Genomic DNA, 13576 nt, shown 5'->3' with positions numbered 1-13576 from the left:
CAATAAAGAAGTTATCAGAAAAGTAGATTTGGGGGGTGTCTTATTTAAGATGGGTAGGGTCTTACTTGACATTTTCGTAAGATGGGCGGGGACTGTCCTAGCATCAGAGGGAAGCTGGTTCCACCATTGGGGTTCCAGGACAGAGACAAGCTTTGACTGGGCTTAGCGGGAGCTGATCTCCCATAGTGGTGGGATGGCCAAGAGAGCAGAGGCGACTGAATGGAGTGCTCGGGTTGGGATGTAGGGTTTGAGCATAGACTGAAGGTAGGGAGGGGCAGTTCCCCTTGCTGCTCCGTAAGCAAGCACCATGGTCTGGTCGTGGATGTGAGCTTTGACTGGAAGCCAGTGGAGAGTGCGGAGGAGCGGGTGACTTGGGAAGGTTGAACACCAGGCGAGCTGTGGCGTTCTGGATAAGTTGTAGGGGTTTGATAGCACATGCAGGGAGCCCAGCCAACAGAGAGTTGCAGTAATCCAGACGGGAGATGACAAGTGCCTGGATGAGGACCTGTGGCGCTTCCTGTGTTGGGAAAGGTTGTACTCTATGGATGTTGTAGAGCATGAACCTGCAGGGGCAGGTCACTGCTTTGATATTTGCAGAGAATGCCAGGGTATTGTCCAGTGTCACGCCAAGATTATTTGCACTCTGGGAGGGGGACACCGTGGAGTTGTCCACAGTGATGGAGAGGTCTTAGAGCTGGTAGGCGTTCCCCGGGAGGAAGGGCAGCTCCGTCTTGTCGAGGTTGAGCTTGAACTTGTGGACCGACACCCCAGCTGAGACGTCTGCCAAGCACGCAGAGCGTCATCCACATAGCAATGATAGGAGAGACCACGTGAGGATAATGACAGAGCCGAGTGACTTAGTATAGGGAGAAAAGAGTACACTCTTAGAAAAAAGGGTTCTTTGAAAGGCAAAGGGTTCTACCTAGAATCTTTAACAACCTAAGAACCCTTTTTGGAAGAAAGGATTCTTCGATTATTCATTGGAAGGCAATAAGGGTACTTTGGAAGGCAAGAAGGGTTGTACATAGAACCATAGCTGTACATCCTATTTTCCCAGGATGCTCTATTGCAGGGTGATTTTCAGAATTGTTTGTTTTAATATCTGTGTTTTTGCATATACATTGATTGGTTGAATCATTTCATGCTACACAAAGATAAACAGGCTAAACTAATCCAATCGGTTAGTAGTTGGGCTTAATGCACCCGTTACTGAGATGGTTGTTCCAGTTCAGATGATTGAGATAGTCTCAGTATTCAATCTTCCCTACCCTGGCAGTCATTCTGAATGCAGGTTGCGGATGGTTAAAAAAGTTAACATTGTTGGATATCCTAACTCTGGCTGGATTCCGATAAGAATTACACGTCACTTTGCAAGCCAGCTTAACTTGCAGGCATGATGTGGCCTGTAAAACCAGGAGTGTCCTAACACAGCTATGTTAGGGTATACTGTAACTAGGCCATCAAAGAAAGGCCTTATGATATATGCTAAGGGTTTTACCTAGCACCAAAAAGGGTTCCCCTATCGGGACAAACCCAATAACCCTTTATGGTTCTACTTAGCATGTTTTGGTGCAGACACATATCCTCTCCACACCACCTGGTAGGAGTAGCCTGCCAGGTAGGATGCAATCCAAGAGTTTGCAGAGCCTGAGAAGCCCAGCCCTGAGAGGGTGGAGAGGAGGATCTGATGGTTCACGTTGTGGAAGGCAGCGGATAGCTCTAGGAAGATGAGAACAGAGGAGAGAGAGTCAGCTTTGGCAGTGCGGAGAGCCTCCGCGACACAGAGGGAAGCGGTCTCGGTAGAGTGACCAGTCTTGAAGCCTGACTGGTTAGGGCCAAGAAGATGGTTCTGTGAGTGATAGTGAAAGAGTTGGTCAGAGACAACAGGCTCATGTGTTTTGGAAAGAAAAAAAGAAGGGGAAAGGGGGATTTAACCCGAAATGTGTCTTGCGCATTTAACCCAACCCCTCTGAATCAGAGAGGTGCGGGGGGATAATGGTCTGTAGTATTTTGACGTCAGAGGGGTCGAGAGTTCGTTTCTTGAGGAGGGGAGCAACTCTGAAAAATGCAAAATTCTCCACCCCTCCATCCTCACGTACTTCGTGACACCTCTAAAATAATGGGTGCACGACGCCCCTGAGACCAAGCCCTACTTCATGTCTTTGACTCAGTCCCTGGTTGTGCTGCCCTAATGTAATTGGCGAACATACTGTAAGGCTCCTTGAGTCCTTTTCACATGACCTCACTTACTGAAAGCAAATGCGAAATGGAACAGACTCATTGTCACACCCTGGCCTTAGTATTATTGGTTTTCTTTATTATTGTAGTTAGGTCAGGGTGTGACATGGGTAATGTTTATGTTTTGTTGGTGTTGGGTGTTTATTTGGTAAAGGGGTTATGGGGTGTAAGATATGGTTTTGTGTTTAGTGTAGAGTTCTAGCGTTGTCTATGTTGGTGAGTGATCTAGAAGAGTCTATGGTTACCTGAATGAGTTCCCAATTAGAGACAGCTGATGTCGGTTGTCTCTGATTGGGAGCCTTATTTAGGGTAGCCATAGGCTCTCATTAGGTGTGGGTAATTGTCTATGTAAGAACGTTAGTAGCCTGTATGTTTGTGCACAACGTTTGTAGCTTCACGGTCGTTTTGTTATTTTGTTAGTTTGTAAAGTGTTTTTGTGTCGTGTTCATCTTCGTTCGTGTTTAATAAAAGAAGATGGCATATTTTCCAAAAGCTGCATTTTGGTCCGTCAATCCACCACACGATCGTGACACTCATTTACATAGTTCATTCCAATAAACAGTCTTATGTGCTAAACAAAACCATAATTTTACAGAAATACACCCCTTTAGGTGTTGATGGTTTTTCTAGAGCAGAGAGCTTGGAAATGCTCTTCATGCCTGGGCCCCATGATGGCATTTCAGACCAAAGTTCAGTCAGCTTTTATCTGATGGTAAAGTACACTTGTTGATTAACTTATTGTGATTATGGGAGTTTGCTGGCAAAAGTGCCTCCCTCCGCATGGAGGGATCTGGTGGGTAACAAAAGCATAGCAGAAGTTCAAGAGAACATTAGGACAAATGGGGAACGGTCTCACATTCTAAGTTGCTCATTAACTGACCAATCCATAGATCAGCCATCAACAGTGTTCCCAGTACCTGAAAGTGTTCCTAGTACCTGAAACGGAATGGTGGATGGAGGAAGCTTTCCAATCACACCTGCAAAGCAATAAAGCTAGCAGTATGCATATTTCAATACAGACGTATTTAAAGTTGCTAAGCTCTATACGTCAAGGAACACGTCAAAGTATATATTACCAGGTTTTACCGCAACAACAAACCACTCAGTTTTATGAAGGTGAGCTAGTTGTGGGCCCAAGCTAACGGAGTACGGTACAACGACACCTACAAAGCCAGCCCTTACACCCAGAGCAGCTAACTACAGTTTGGCAAAAAACATACATGCATTGAATGCTTTCTTGTCTAACATGCATGGAGCGCTATTGTGTAACAATAGTTTACACAAAAGAAAACTCAAAGAGCTGTTTACACATTCTGTGTGATAAGTGCAAGGGGGTAGGTAGAGTTTTTACAGTTTTTACAGTAATCACACAATGTGATTAGAGGGGTCAGTGCAGTGAATCACTGTGTCCTAGAGTGTTTGGAGATGCTTGTCTCTGCACACCGCCCAGCCCAAGTGAGGCGACTGGGGCATGAGCACAGCACTGGGAGGCGAAGGTTAGCTGTCTGATGAGAAGCAGGAGGAGTCAGCCATGTCTGTCTACTGTATGCTAGTGAATGGGCTGCTGTGTGTCTCAGCATCAGGTTTCAAACTCAATAAGGCTCCCGATCTGCTTGCATAAGTCATTTGTGTCTCTGGACAGCCGGATAGCAATTCACATGCTGTTGTCCTGCACAGCCCAGCAGCATGGCAGGAAATGAAGTAATTTCCTCCTCCTACATTTAATTGGGGTGGTGACTGAACACAACGACCCCAGGAAAAGGGGCAGGGAAGTGTGGGGCTGGGGCGGTGACATGACACCACTTTGGGGACTCTCTCTTATAGGCCTACGAAGCACATTGCACCACTGCTATGGTGCGTCACAGATCAGCTGTGTAAATAACCGCCCCTCTCGCTCTGTTCGGGGAACCTCACGGCTTCCACGGCAGTGCTGAGTTGCCTGTTTTTTCTCCCCGTTCCCATAAAGGAACTAGAGGATGCGGGGGCGCGCCGCTGCCGGCCTGCCGTCTTGCTCATCCTTCCCTGTCCCGCTTGAGGAAGAGAAGTAGCGCCCAGCGATGCCATGGCACCGCCCATACCCGCCCCCCCCCCCCCCCCCAACATCACTCCATCATTTCCAAAGTTGCCTGCCAACGCAGCGGAAGGACAGCTAAATATAAAACACAATACAGCCAGGCACATCTCCCTTAAAGAGAGCGGTAAGTGGAAAATGACTGTTCCTCTTCCCTTGTGATAGGAAGACACCACGTCTTCCACATGATGGTTGTCTGCCCACAGACAGAGCCCTGGCATGGTGTGGCTAGTGGCGACGCGTCACAGAGAGGGAGTAACCGTCCGCCGTGGCTCGGCCTGCTCACAATCACCACGTTAAGGTGAGAAGTCAGTGGCCCTCACTTTTAGTAGAGATGTTGTTTTTTTTTAGGTCCTATAACGTGTCCCCTTGAAATAACACCGGCACTGGATCGCCAGATGTTTGAGGGCTTTGCACAGATTTGACGGCCTATTCGGGGATCATTAAAAGCACAGATTGGCCTGGAATGGGCAGTTCCACAGACGCTTAGCTAAGCTAAACAGTACATGGGAACACTGGTCTTTTGTTCCAAGGCACTTGCCCCCTAAGCCTGTCATACAGAACATACCCAGCTAATGTACAGCAGTGGCACCACCCTTCCTCAGTGCAAACCACAAAAGTTATAATGCTGCGAGGGCCGCCTATGGGATCTCTATGAAGGCTGCGGCTATGGCAGATATTATGTAACTTTACCTTGAGGAATTTAGGGGGGAATGTTGGGCTTTTTTATATTCCCAAAAGGAGTCAAATCAATATGTAGTGATATGTAGTGTACTCTCTATTCAAATGATGCAGGGTAAGAACGCACCTGTAGAACTGCCATCGAGACGCTCTCCAGTCATGCTGCTCAGAGCCTAGCAGCACTATATTGTCCCGGGGTGCGAAGCAAGTAAAATATGAGCCTCCTTCCTGGACTCCAAAACCACAGTTCTCTCTCCAGTGAATTCAAAGCAGCATCACATGTTCCCTTTAAACTGTATCTTCGCCTCTCTTGAGTCTCTAGAGGAGTTGCAGAGATGGGACAAGACTGTAACTACCAATTGGATATCACGACATTGGGGAGAAAAAGGGGTAAAAGTTCAACAACAAAAAAATTATAATAAATAAATGACTGTATCTCTAAAGTCTAAGACCAGTATCTACGCCCACCACCTCCTCAGTCCTCTGCAGGCTTTCTATGGGTACTGTATGTGGACACCTGAGCTGTAGAACCTCAACCTCTCCCAGAACCTCAACCTCTCCCATTCTCTGGTACACATTCAGCCTTTATCTAAACAGAAGCCGCCTAGCCTGGTCCCAGATCTGTTAGTGTTTTAGTAGAGCCAACTGCTATGGTCGTTGTCAATGCTAAACAGATATGGGACCAGGCTAGAGGCAGCCTGCCTGTCTTCACATCTCAGCGTGTGCGAGGCAGATAAATATTTTCCTCCAAAAGCTAAAAATCTTATAAGCAGAGGAGCATCCAACAATCCAACACAGCTCCACCAAACTCCCCCATATTCCTGCAGGCACAGCTGGGTCAAATCTGTTCCCCCCTTCCCTTCCCACCCTCTCATTCCATCCCTTTCTCCACAATCCCAAGCTCAGCCACAACAAAGCGAGCCAGGCCCTGTCCTAGCCCTGTCCTGAGAAAGCCTTTGGTCCCAGGCCAGCCCTCCAGGCCTTGGTTGTCCCTCCGGACGGAGAGTGACATGGCGTCTATGCGAAGTGAGCGGAGGCCCAGAGACAGAGAGGCCTCCTCCCCAGCCACTCCCTGCCGTCAGCACACATCCCAGCAGGGCTGGGACTGATCACATTAACTCATCCTGGGAGTCAGTAGTGCACTGCACTCAGATTCCCCTTTCTCCTCATTGCTCTGGACATTCGACTGACAGTAACAAAACAAACACTAATCAGATCATAGGAAAAGTTCACTCCCTGGGTTGTCACTCTGGCAGAAAAGGCAGCTCTGCCCAGCTTCATTTCTTCGTCTTTTATTTCACTAACTGATTGCTTGTTATACTGCATTTCTATATGCCACAGTGAGGTATGAAAACACCTGTTACTTTGGCACAAGGACACTTTAAACTGACAGTATTACAACTGCTGTGTTTCAAGGTCATATATTGAATATGAGAGGAAGCAGCATGCATTGCATCATGGCTAATATAGCCATTAGTTGCTAGGATCCCGACACACTTTTCACAGCAGCTATTGCAGGACATGAGCCAGCGCTAGCTATGGTTTTATGGTCCAGGGGCCTTGGGGTTGTCATTTGGTAAGGCCTGGAAATCATTCACGAGGCAGTGGCCTGCACCTCCTATATGGCCCTGTTATCAAGGCGCTCTCAGATGCTATGAACAATCCAATGTGGATCCACCCAGCCAATCAGAGGGGTATGACGCATTGAGATCATGGCTACCATGTTAGCTGGTTCACCAGCTAGGGCTGACAATGATAGGGGAGCTGGGTTGGGACAGGGGGCTGTGGGCCGAGGGTTGGTACAGAATATGTTGTAATCCGACCCTAGCTTTCTGAATACCTGGGGCCAGGTTGGTTGCCACACTCATCTGATTGTAAGAAGACTGAAGGGAAAATCCCATGTGGAGGTACAGGGAGCAGTGTTGAGGTTGCTATAGCTTTGTGCTCTTTCAGACTATACAGATTGAACTGCTTTACTTTCAAGGCACGGATGGGTTGCAAGATGTACTGCGGTTTCACATATGAATACATGTGTCCTTAGTTTCAATGTAGTTCATGTATGTATTCTCTTGTCTATATTCTGTCTTGAATCCTTAAGTATCAGCACACTGCATATTTGGTTGGCGGATCATGAACATTTTGCTTTCAATATGTCTGAAACAGTTGGCAAATAGTCTAAATAGCCACTCACTCTCCATTACTGAGGTATTTCCTGACACTTGAGCACAGCCACACAGTCTACTTAGCCGAGTACATACGGGTTTCTTTCTGGAATGAACGCCACAACACCGATGTCCACAAACATAAACTGTCCGTCCTGTTTTCCTTAGCTCCTGGCTCTTTTTTTAAGGATCAGTCCAGAAACAAACAGCCTCAAAGAACAAAGGCTTGTTCCATGTTGAAGGAGGACCAATCTCTTTACAGAGGCATGGCCTGGTGAGAATGTTACTGCTACTGCTAGTTTCTTAATAAGAAAATGGTGTTAAATATTTACCAGCCTCAACATAACCCTGAAAAGACCTTTAAAATAGGAGAAGTTTCAGTTTTGTGGCATGAGGAAATGAATGAAAGAAACCTACAGTTCCCTACTGGTCATGTCTTTGTGATTTAAGGGGGGCGGGCTAACAACCACCAACAGTTTGTGCTGACAGCTGAGAGAACAATGCCAGAAAGCGCCGTGTTTTCCCCTAACAAACACAGTCAAATATACAACAAAAAAGGCCTCTTCGCTGTGCGTCAGCTAGGGGGTTCACCCAAGAAATAACACACATGGTTGAAACAGACAGAGTGGAGCACACATCCCATTCCTCTTCTGTGGATCCCTCTTTCATCACTTTCTCCGTACGGCACTCATGCATGGATCCCCGGGGCGAGGTGTAATGGTGTAAAGCTTTGATATGACAGCCTGTATGGCTGAATTTCTAAGGCGATAAAGCCATTCTGTCCGGCTTCACTAGTCTCAGATACGTCATGGGGCCCAGTGGTGCAGGTAAAATGGCATGAACACGAAGAAGCAGCATCTCTATAAAGCCTCCGAATGCGTGACGTGTCCTCTGGGTCTTAGCAATTGAGGCGTGACGTCAACAGCCTGTAAACAACACATCTCAGTGATATTTTGAGCGTGATAAGATGGTATTTGGACCGCTTGCTTACTGAAAGACCAGGACAAAGAGTGAACATGTCTGATCCTGAGCTCTCAGACGTTTCTGTGCTCTTGGTAAAGCTGGTTAACTGGCCCTCTGCATTCTTTATAATAAAAAAAAACCCAGGTCTGTTGCTGCCACCATAAGCCTTATCTTTCCTCCTCACACAGAGAGACAGGCACAACCTGTTGGTATTAAACATGAAAGCTGATCTCTAGCAGAGCTGACATGGGGGAATACCATTACTGAGTAATATTTGTAAAGCACAGAACTTGATTCCGTGAGTGTGAACTTAACAACCCAGACCATCCCGACTATCCAGACTATCCCGACCATTAAGCTCTGAATTGTTAAGTTCACACTCACGGAATCAAGTTCTGTGCTTTACAAATATTTAACAGACCTATCATTAGACAATGTTTAGTGTATAATAAGTATTCAATAAAACCTTATTTTTTTCTCCAACATTGGTTATTCTAAGCTTTTCAAGCAACCCCATAGTGTGGTTTGTGTGTTAATTATACTCTTTCATACCGGAGATGCCATTTAATGAACAAAGGTGGGTAACGGAACAGCACATATTTAACGGCGACGAAGGCCAGCGTAATAGTGAATAAAGTCCCAACAGCACCACAACACCAGCCTACATCAAACATTTCTGTGGGAAACCCTTTGGTTGGTCCTCCTGCATAGCAATGACCTCATCTCTCAGCAGTGGCCAGTTGGACCTGGTCTCCTCTAGCCCAGCGACATCTTTCTCCCATTGTTTCCAACGTGTCCAAAAATAGACATTGAAACAATGACAACATCATCTCCGTTGTGAAAATAGTAACATACTGCAGGGATTATGGCGGGAATGATTGTTTACTGGAAAAGGGGCTGACACTGTTCTTTCATAGACCTGTGACACATGGAACGCCCAGCTGAACTGAAGTAAACATTGGCCATAGCTATCAACTAACTTTGTGCAAAGAGTGCTTCTCTGTCTGTTGTGGTTGACAGGAGTGGTTTTACTCATTGGTTAAAATGTGATTTAGTGATATATTCCAAGGCAAAATATCAGTTGAAATGTTTGGGTTATTATCAGCCACAATCTCCATTAATTTGACCACTATCTCAACTCCTCAAATGTAATGGTGAGCTAGCATAACCTTACTATTACCAATCAACAGTTATTGACAGTCATCATGTGACCCCCGTTGGAATCCTTCAGAGTGGATCACAGTGCATACTGGCTGACCCTTAGTAACCCAGCGCTCCAATGAGGGCTGTCCTTACCTGAGAGGGGCTCCCTTGGCTTCACCTCCTCCACCACTTCCTCCTCCACCACCTCCTCTTCATGAGACGAGTGGTCGGCCATGGACCCCCTATTCAGCTTGCCCAGGCCCACCATCTTCATGAAGGAGAGCCGGCGGCTGGAAGAGTCGCCCCCCTCGCTCTCTGAGCACAGCTCCCCGTTGGGCAGGCTTTCCTTGCGAAGGCTCTCCCTGCACTTCCCTGCAAATCTGTGCGGAGAAGAGGGGGAGTTAAGGGTTAATTTTTTATTTGATTTAACCTTAATTTATCTTAAGGGGGTTAGGTTATAGGAGACGTGGGCTGAGCTCAACATCCTCTACTAAACCACTCCTCAACAGCTTTTCTCTACACCTCTCGTACCTGAGTAAGCTTCCCTCTGAGCTCCGTCGGCCCTTCTTCTTCTTCTCTGAGGTGGGGGTGCTTGCAACGGACCCCTGAGGGGAAGGGGTGGCAGTGCCCTTACTGCGGCCTGACATACGGAGCCCCTTGCCCAGCTTGCCCAGAGTCTTCAGCGGGGACACGCCTCGGATGCGTTCCAGGGTGCCCTTGAACGAACTCCTCCCTGAGCCGCCACGTCTCTCCTCGTTCGCCTCATTCTCATCCTCCTCGTCCTCGAAGGGGTTACGGTCTCGTGGTGTGCCCCCGTCCAGGAGTGAGTGCGCCTGAGTCCATTCCTCACTGTCACTGGGCACCTCAAAGGCGCTGGATTTCAACTTCAGGCTCATCTTGCGAAGGATCAGCTCGCCACGCGTGTTCTCCAACTCCCCGTTCACCCTGCTGCCTCCCTTCAGCCGCGCTGGGAGGTTCTTGAGTATGGGCATGCTTCCACTTGGGGGTTAAACTAAGGAACAGAGAGAGAGAGAGAGATGTGGAATGATTACAGGGGACCTTTTCCAAGAGATGCTTCCATTAAATTGGGCCTGAATGAAACTGATAATACAGTGTCACACATCTTTCTTTGTTCATTATACCAGGCTACTTGATAAGATTTCTTCTGACGCAGCTAATACTAAAGTAACTCAGATATACAGTTTAAGATAAGTCATCTGTTCACCCAATGTTACTGCCCCACCCTTGTGTCGGGTTACGGGAGAGTTCATATATTGGATGATTAACAGCAATCATTCTCTATAAAGAGTCTATCTGATAAAATATTAACAGGTAACCTTCCGCCTTACCACCCAAACAGGAATCACCATGGAAACCCTAACCCTGCTTCCATTTTGGTGGGAAATCAGTTGTGAATACACGTGCTATGTTATCATGGTCATGTGGCTGAGATCCAGGATCTGGGCCTATTTTATTAGGTTTCAGATCCTTGTTCTACTTGTTTATGCGCTATAGTCTTTGATGCCCTTTGACCCTTTTCAAGAAAACATATTTGTTCCTCTCTATGGGCTTCCTGCCACACCGAGAGCCCTGCGATATTTACGGCTGGTGACAAGGGGAAGGGACAACGCTGAATCACTTCCTCTGTGTGTGTGTGTTCAAAAGCTTTGGGATAATGATGGAGACCGCTCGTTCCGTGCCCTCATTTGGGGAAAATGAAAGTGGCATTTGAGAACATTTGAGTGGGAAGTCCTGAATTTATCAATTGAAAATGCTGAGACATCCTACGCTCACCAATTTACAATGCTCTCCTACCTACTCCTACTCCTACTCCTACTGATACTGATACTTGATACAAACAAAACAAGTATTGATTTTGTTCTAATCAATGAAAATTCCTTGGTGAATTCTGGGTAAAGTAAAAACTAAGTCAAACATGATGAATGATTAGCTTGGATATAACATATTCTAAAACACATTCCATGTCAGATAAAAAAAATACTTGATTCATGATGTTTCACAATAACGTGAATAGCTTTACACAAATTATTACGGTCAGCGCGTTTTAAATTCCTAAAGAGGACCTATTGTTTTCTGGCTTCCCTAAGTGTTTTAGAATGACAATGCGTCTGGATGCTTTTTCCATGTGGATAGCTAAGCATTCAAGGATTTCCCTGTGCAATTGGAGAGCCAACCTCCAGGGGAACCACACTGAGAATATTGTGATACCGTATAAGAACGTTATACACAGCTGTACTTATTTAGACCAGGTCGCCAGCTTGTAAAAAGACCCACCTGTCTGGAGAGGGGAAGTAACCATGGGGCAAAGGAAACTGCTACAACTGAAACATACAACTGATGACCTGTTTGTGGAAAGGGATATTATATAACAGTGAACCATTTCATTTTTCTTTACACAACATGGACTTAGCCTATACAAGGGCTATATAAGTGATGTGACAGAATAGGCCTGTATATGACTCTGGTTATAAATGTGTTATTACACACCCTTACTAATGAAGTTCTATTTGACCCATTTGGTTCAAGGTCATGACTTGCAGAAAATGCAAATGCATATGAGCAAACAACAGGAAGCAAGCCCAACTAGCGGCATGACAACAAGGAAATTGAAAAGATACGGAATAGTTCTGCAAAGCAAATGATAGGCCTATCTTGAACTTCTGGTAGAAAACACAAAGTCTCATGAACAATGGCTTGCTAAATGCACAGATATTCACGGAGGGACATCAACATGAAGCATGATGTTGACAAACCGAGTTATGTAAGCATTGGCGACAGTTGGTGACACTAGTAACACAGATGTCCGATAAGCTTTTTTGAGAGCGGCTGTAACAAGTGGTCCCGTGGACATCCCTCCTTGTTGTCCATCCCTGCTCTCCCACACCTCCTCATCTACTTAGCTACTAAAGCCACACTGTAATTCCTGCTCTAATTATAACCTAATCAGAGCAGCCATTATGAAAGCAGCAGTTAGATCACTGGGGGAGATACGGGGACCACTTTCCCAGACTAACTCTACTTCCTGTCTCGTCCAGGACCAAGTAGCAGACAAAAGGGACAGGTCCCCCTTGGTCCCCTCCCCTCCACCTCTGTAACGGGCCAATGGCACAACTCACCAGCCAGGCCAGGCATTTCTGTTTTGTTTACACACACTATCGAGGGTCTCATCTCTCTTGACACAGATTAACTTCAAACGCTTGTACATCATGTCCTTCTGGATTGGCTGGATATGTATGACGCCAATGTGTTGTTTATTAGCCATATCAACAAACAACCCTCTTTAATCTCATGTCTTGAATAGGCCTACACTCAGGCTTGACCTCCAGCTATTTAACATTTTAGAGACTAAGAAAAAGGCCTAGAATAAGTTTGAACTGTTGAACTGAACACAATAGTGTATAATTAAAGACTTCACTGGGTCCAAAGTCCCCTCTCTGAAGAAATCTTGTCTCTTCTATGAAGGTCAGAAGGGAGAGAGCGGGCATCAAGCTACTGCAGAGAGGCCAGGCCTGCCGTCAAGATGTGGCAGATATGAGGGGCTCCTCTCCGTCTCCATCCTGGCCTAAGGCCACTCAATAAAGGCAGTGGTTAGAGGAGAGTCACAATACTGTTGGAAGGGCCCCAAAAACATACAGTTTTGTGTAACTTTCTTTGAGGACAGAAACTGTCCTGAGAGCGATGGTGTTATGGAGACTGGCAACATGGGGATGTGAATCCAATAAAACATATTAGCAGCATAGGAAATACCTGTACGAGTAAGTACGATTACTTTGGAAAGGCTGTTTTTTCCCCTCAATTATTTCCTCATCTACGAGGAAAAATGAATCAACAGGGGATTTCGCCCTTCAGTGTCCTTGATGGGCCAGATTTAATCTCAATCAAGGCTTCCAATCTCAGTGTTGGCTTTGAACAATGAGCTCGAATACCTTATCTGTCATCAGGATCATATTAAGGGATGAAGCAAAGCAGCTCACTTCCACATCAGCATTGCTCAGTAGTTGCAACAGCTAACACAATGGCTATGTGAGTCCTATAAGACTTCGGCAAAGATTGTGTTTTTTCCATGACACGTCCCTTATTTCAACATATTTAGGGCAGTAAATTGTTAACTGTTCTCTGGTAGACCCATGTCTAAATACACTGCTGGCTGTGAGCAAATCAAAAGGAAGGGGACCCCCCAAAAACAGAAGTGAACTTTCTGGATTTTCTTCTGCAGGAACAATATCTGTCACAGTCAGCTCATTTTGAGTTAAATTCTCCTGAGAGTGCAGAGGAATACATCATGAATCTCTTGAAA

General features: G+C 46.1%; 1 protein-coding gene across 2 annotated transcripts in view; it reads right to left on the bottom strand.

The window, feature by feature from the left end:
• Positions 1-13576, bottom strand: part of LOC129832275 (tumor necrosis factor alpha-induced protein 2-like) — a 32914-nt gene that overhangs the window by 12470 nt on the left and 6868 nt on the right. For both annotated transcript variants that reach the window (XM_055896208.1, XM_055896206.1), the window contains exons 2-3: positions 9790-10270; positions 9412-9638 (exon numbers count right to left, since the gene is read on the bottom strand). In XM_055896208.1, the coding sequence (XP_055752183.1) occupies positions 9412-9638; positions 9790-10250 (688 nt within the window). In that variant the 5' untranslated portion in view covers positions 10251-10270. The remainder of the gene's footprint in view (positions 1-9411; positions 9639-9789; positions 10271-13576) is intronic.

This window comes from Salvelinus fontinalis, chromosome 33 (assembly GCF_029448725.1).
Source record: "Salvelinus fontinalis isolate EN_2023a chromosome 33, ASM2944872v1, whole genome shotgun sequence".
Classification (NCBI taxonomy): Eukaryota; Metazoa; Chordata; class Actinopteri; order Salmoniformes; family Salmonidae; genus Salvelinus; species Salvelinus fontinalis.
This window is presented reverse-complemented; position numbering and strand designations above follow the sequence as displayed.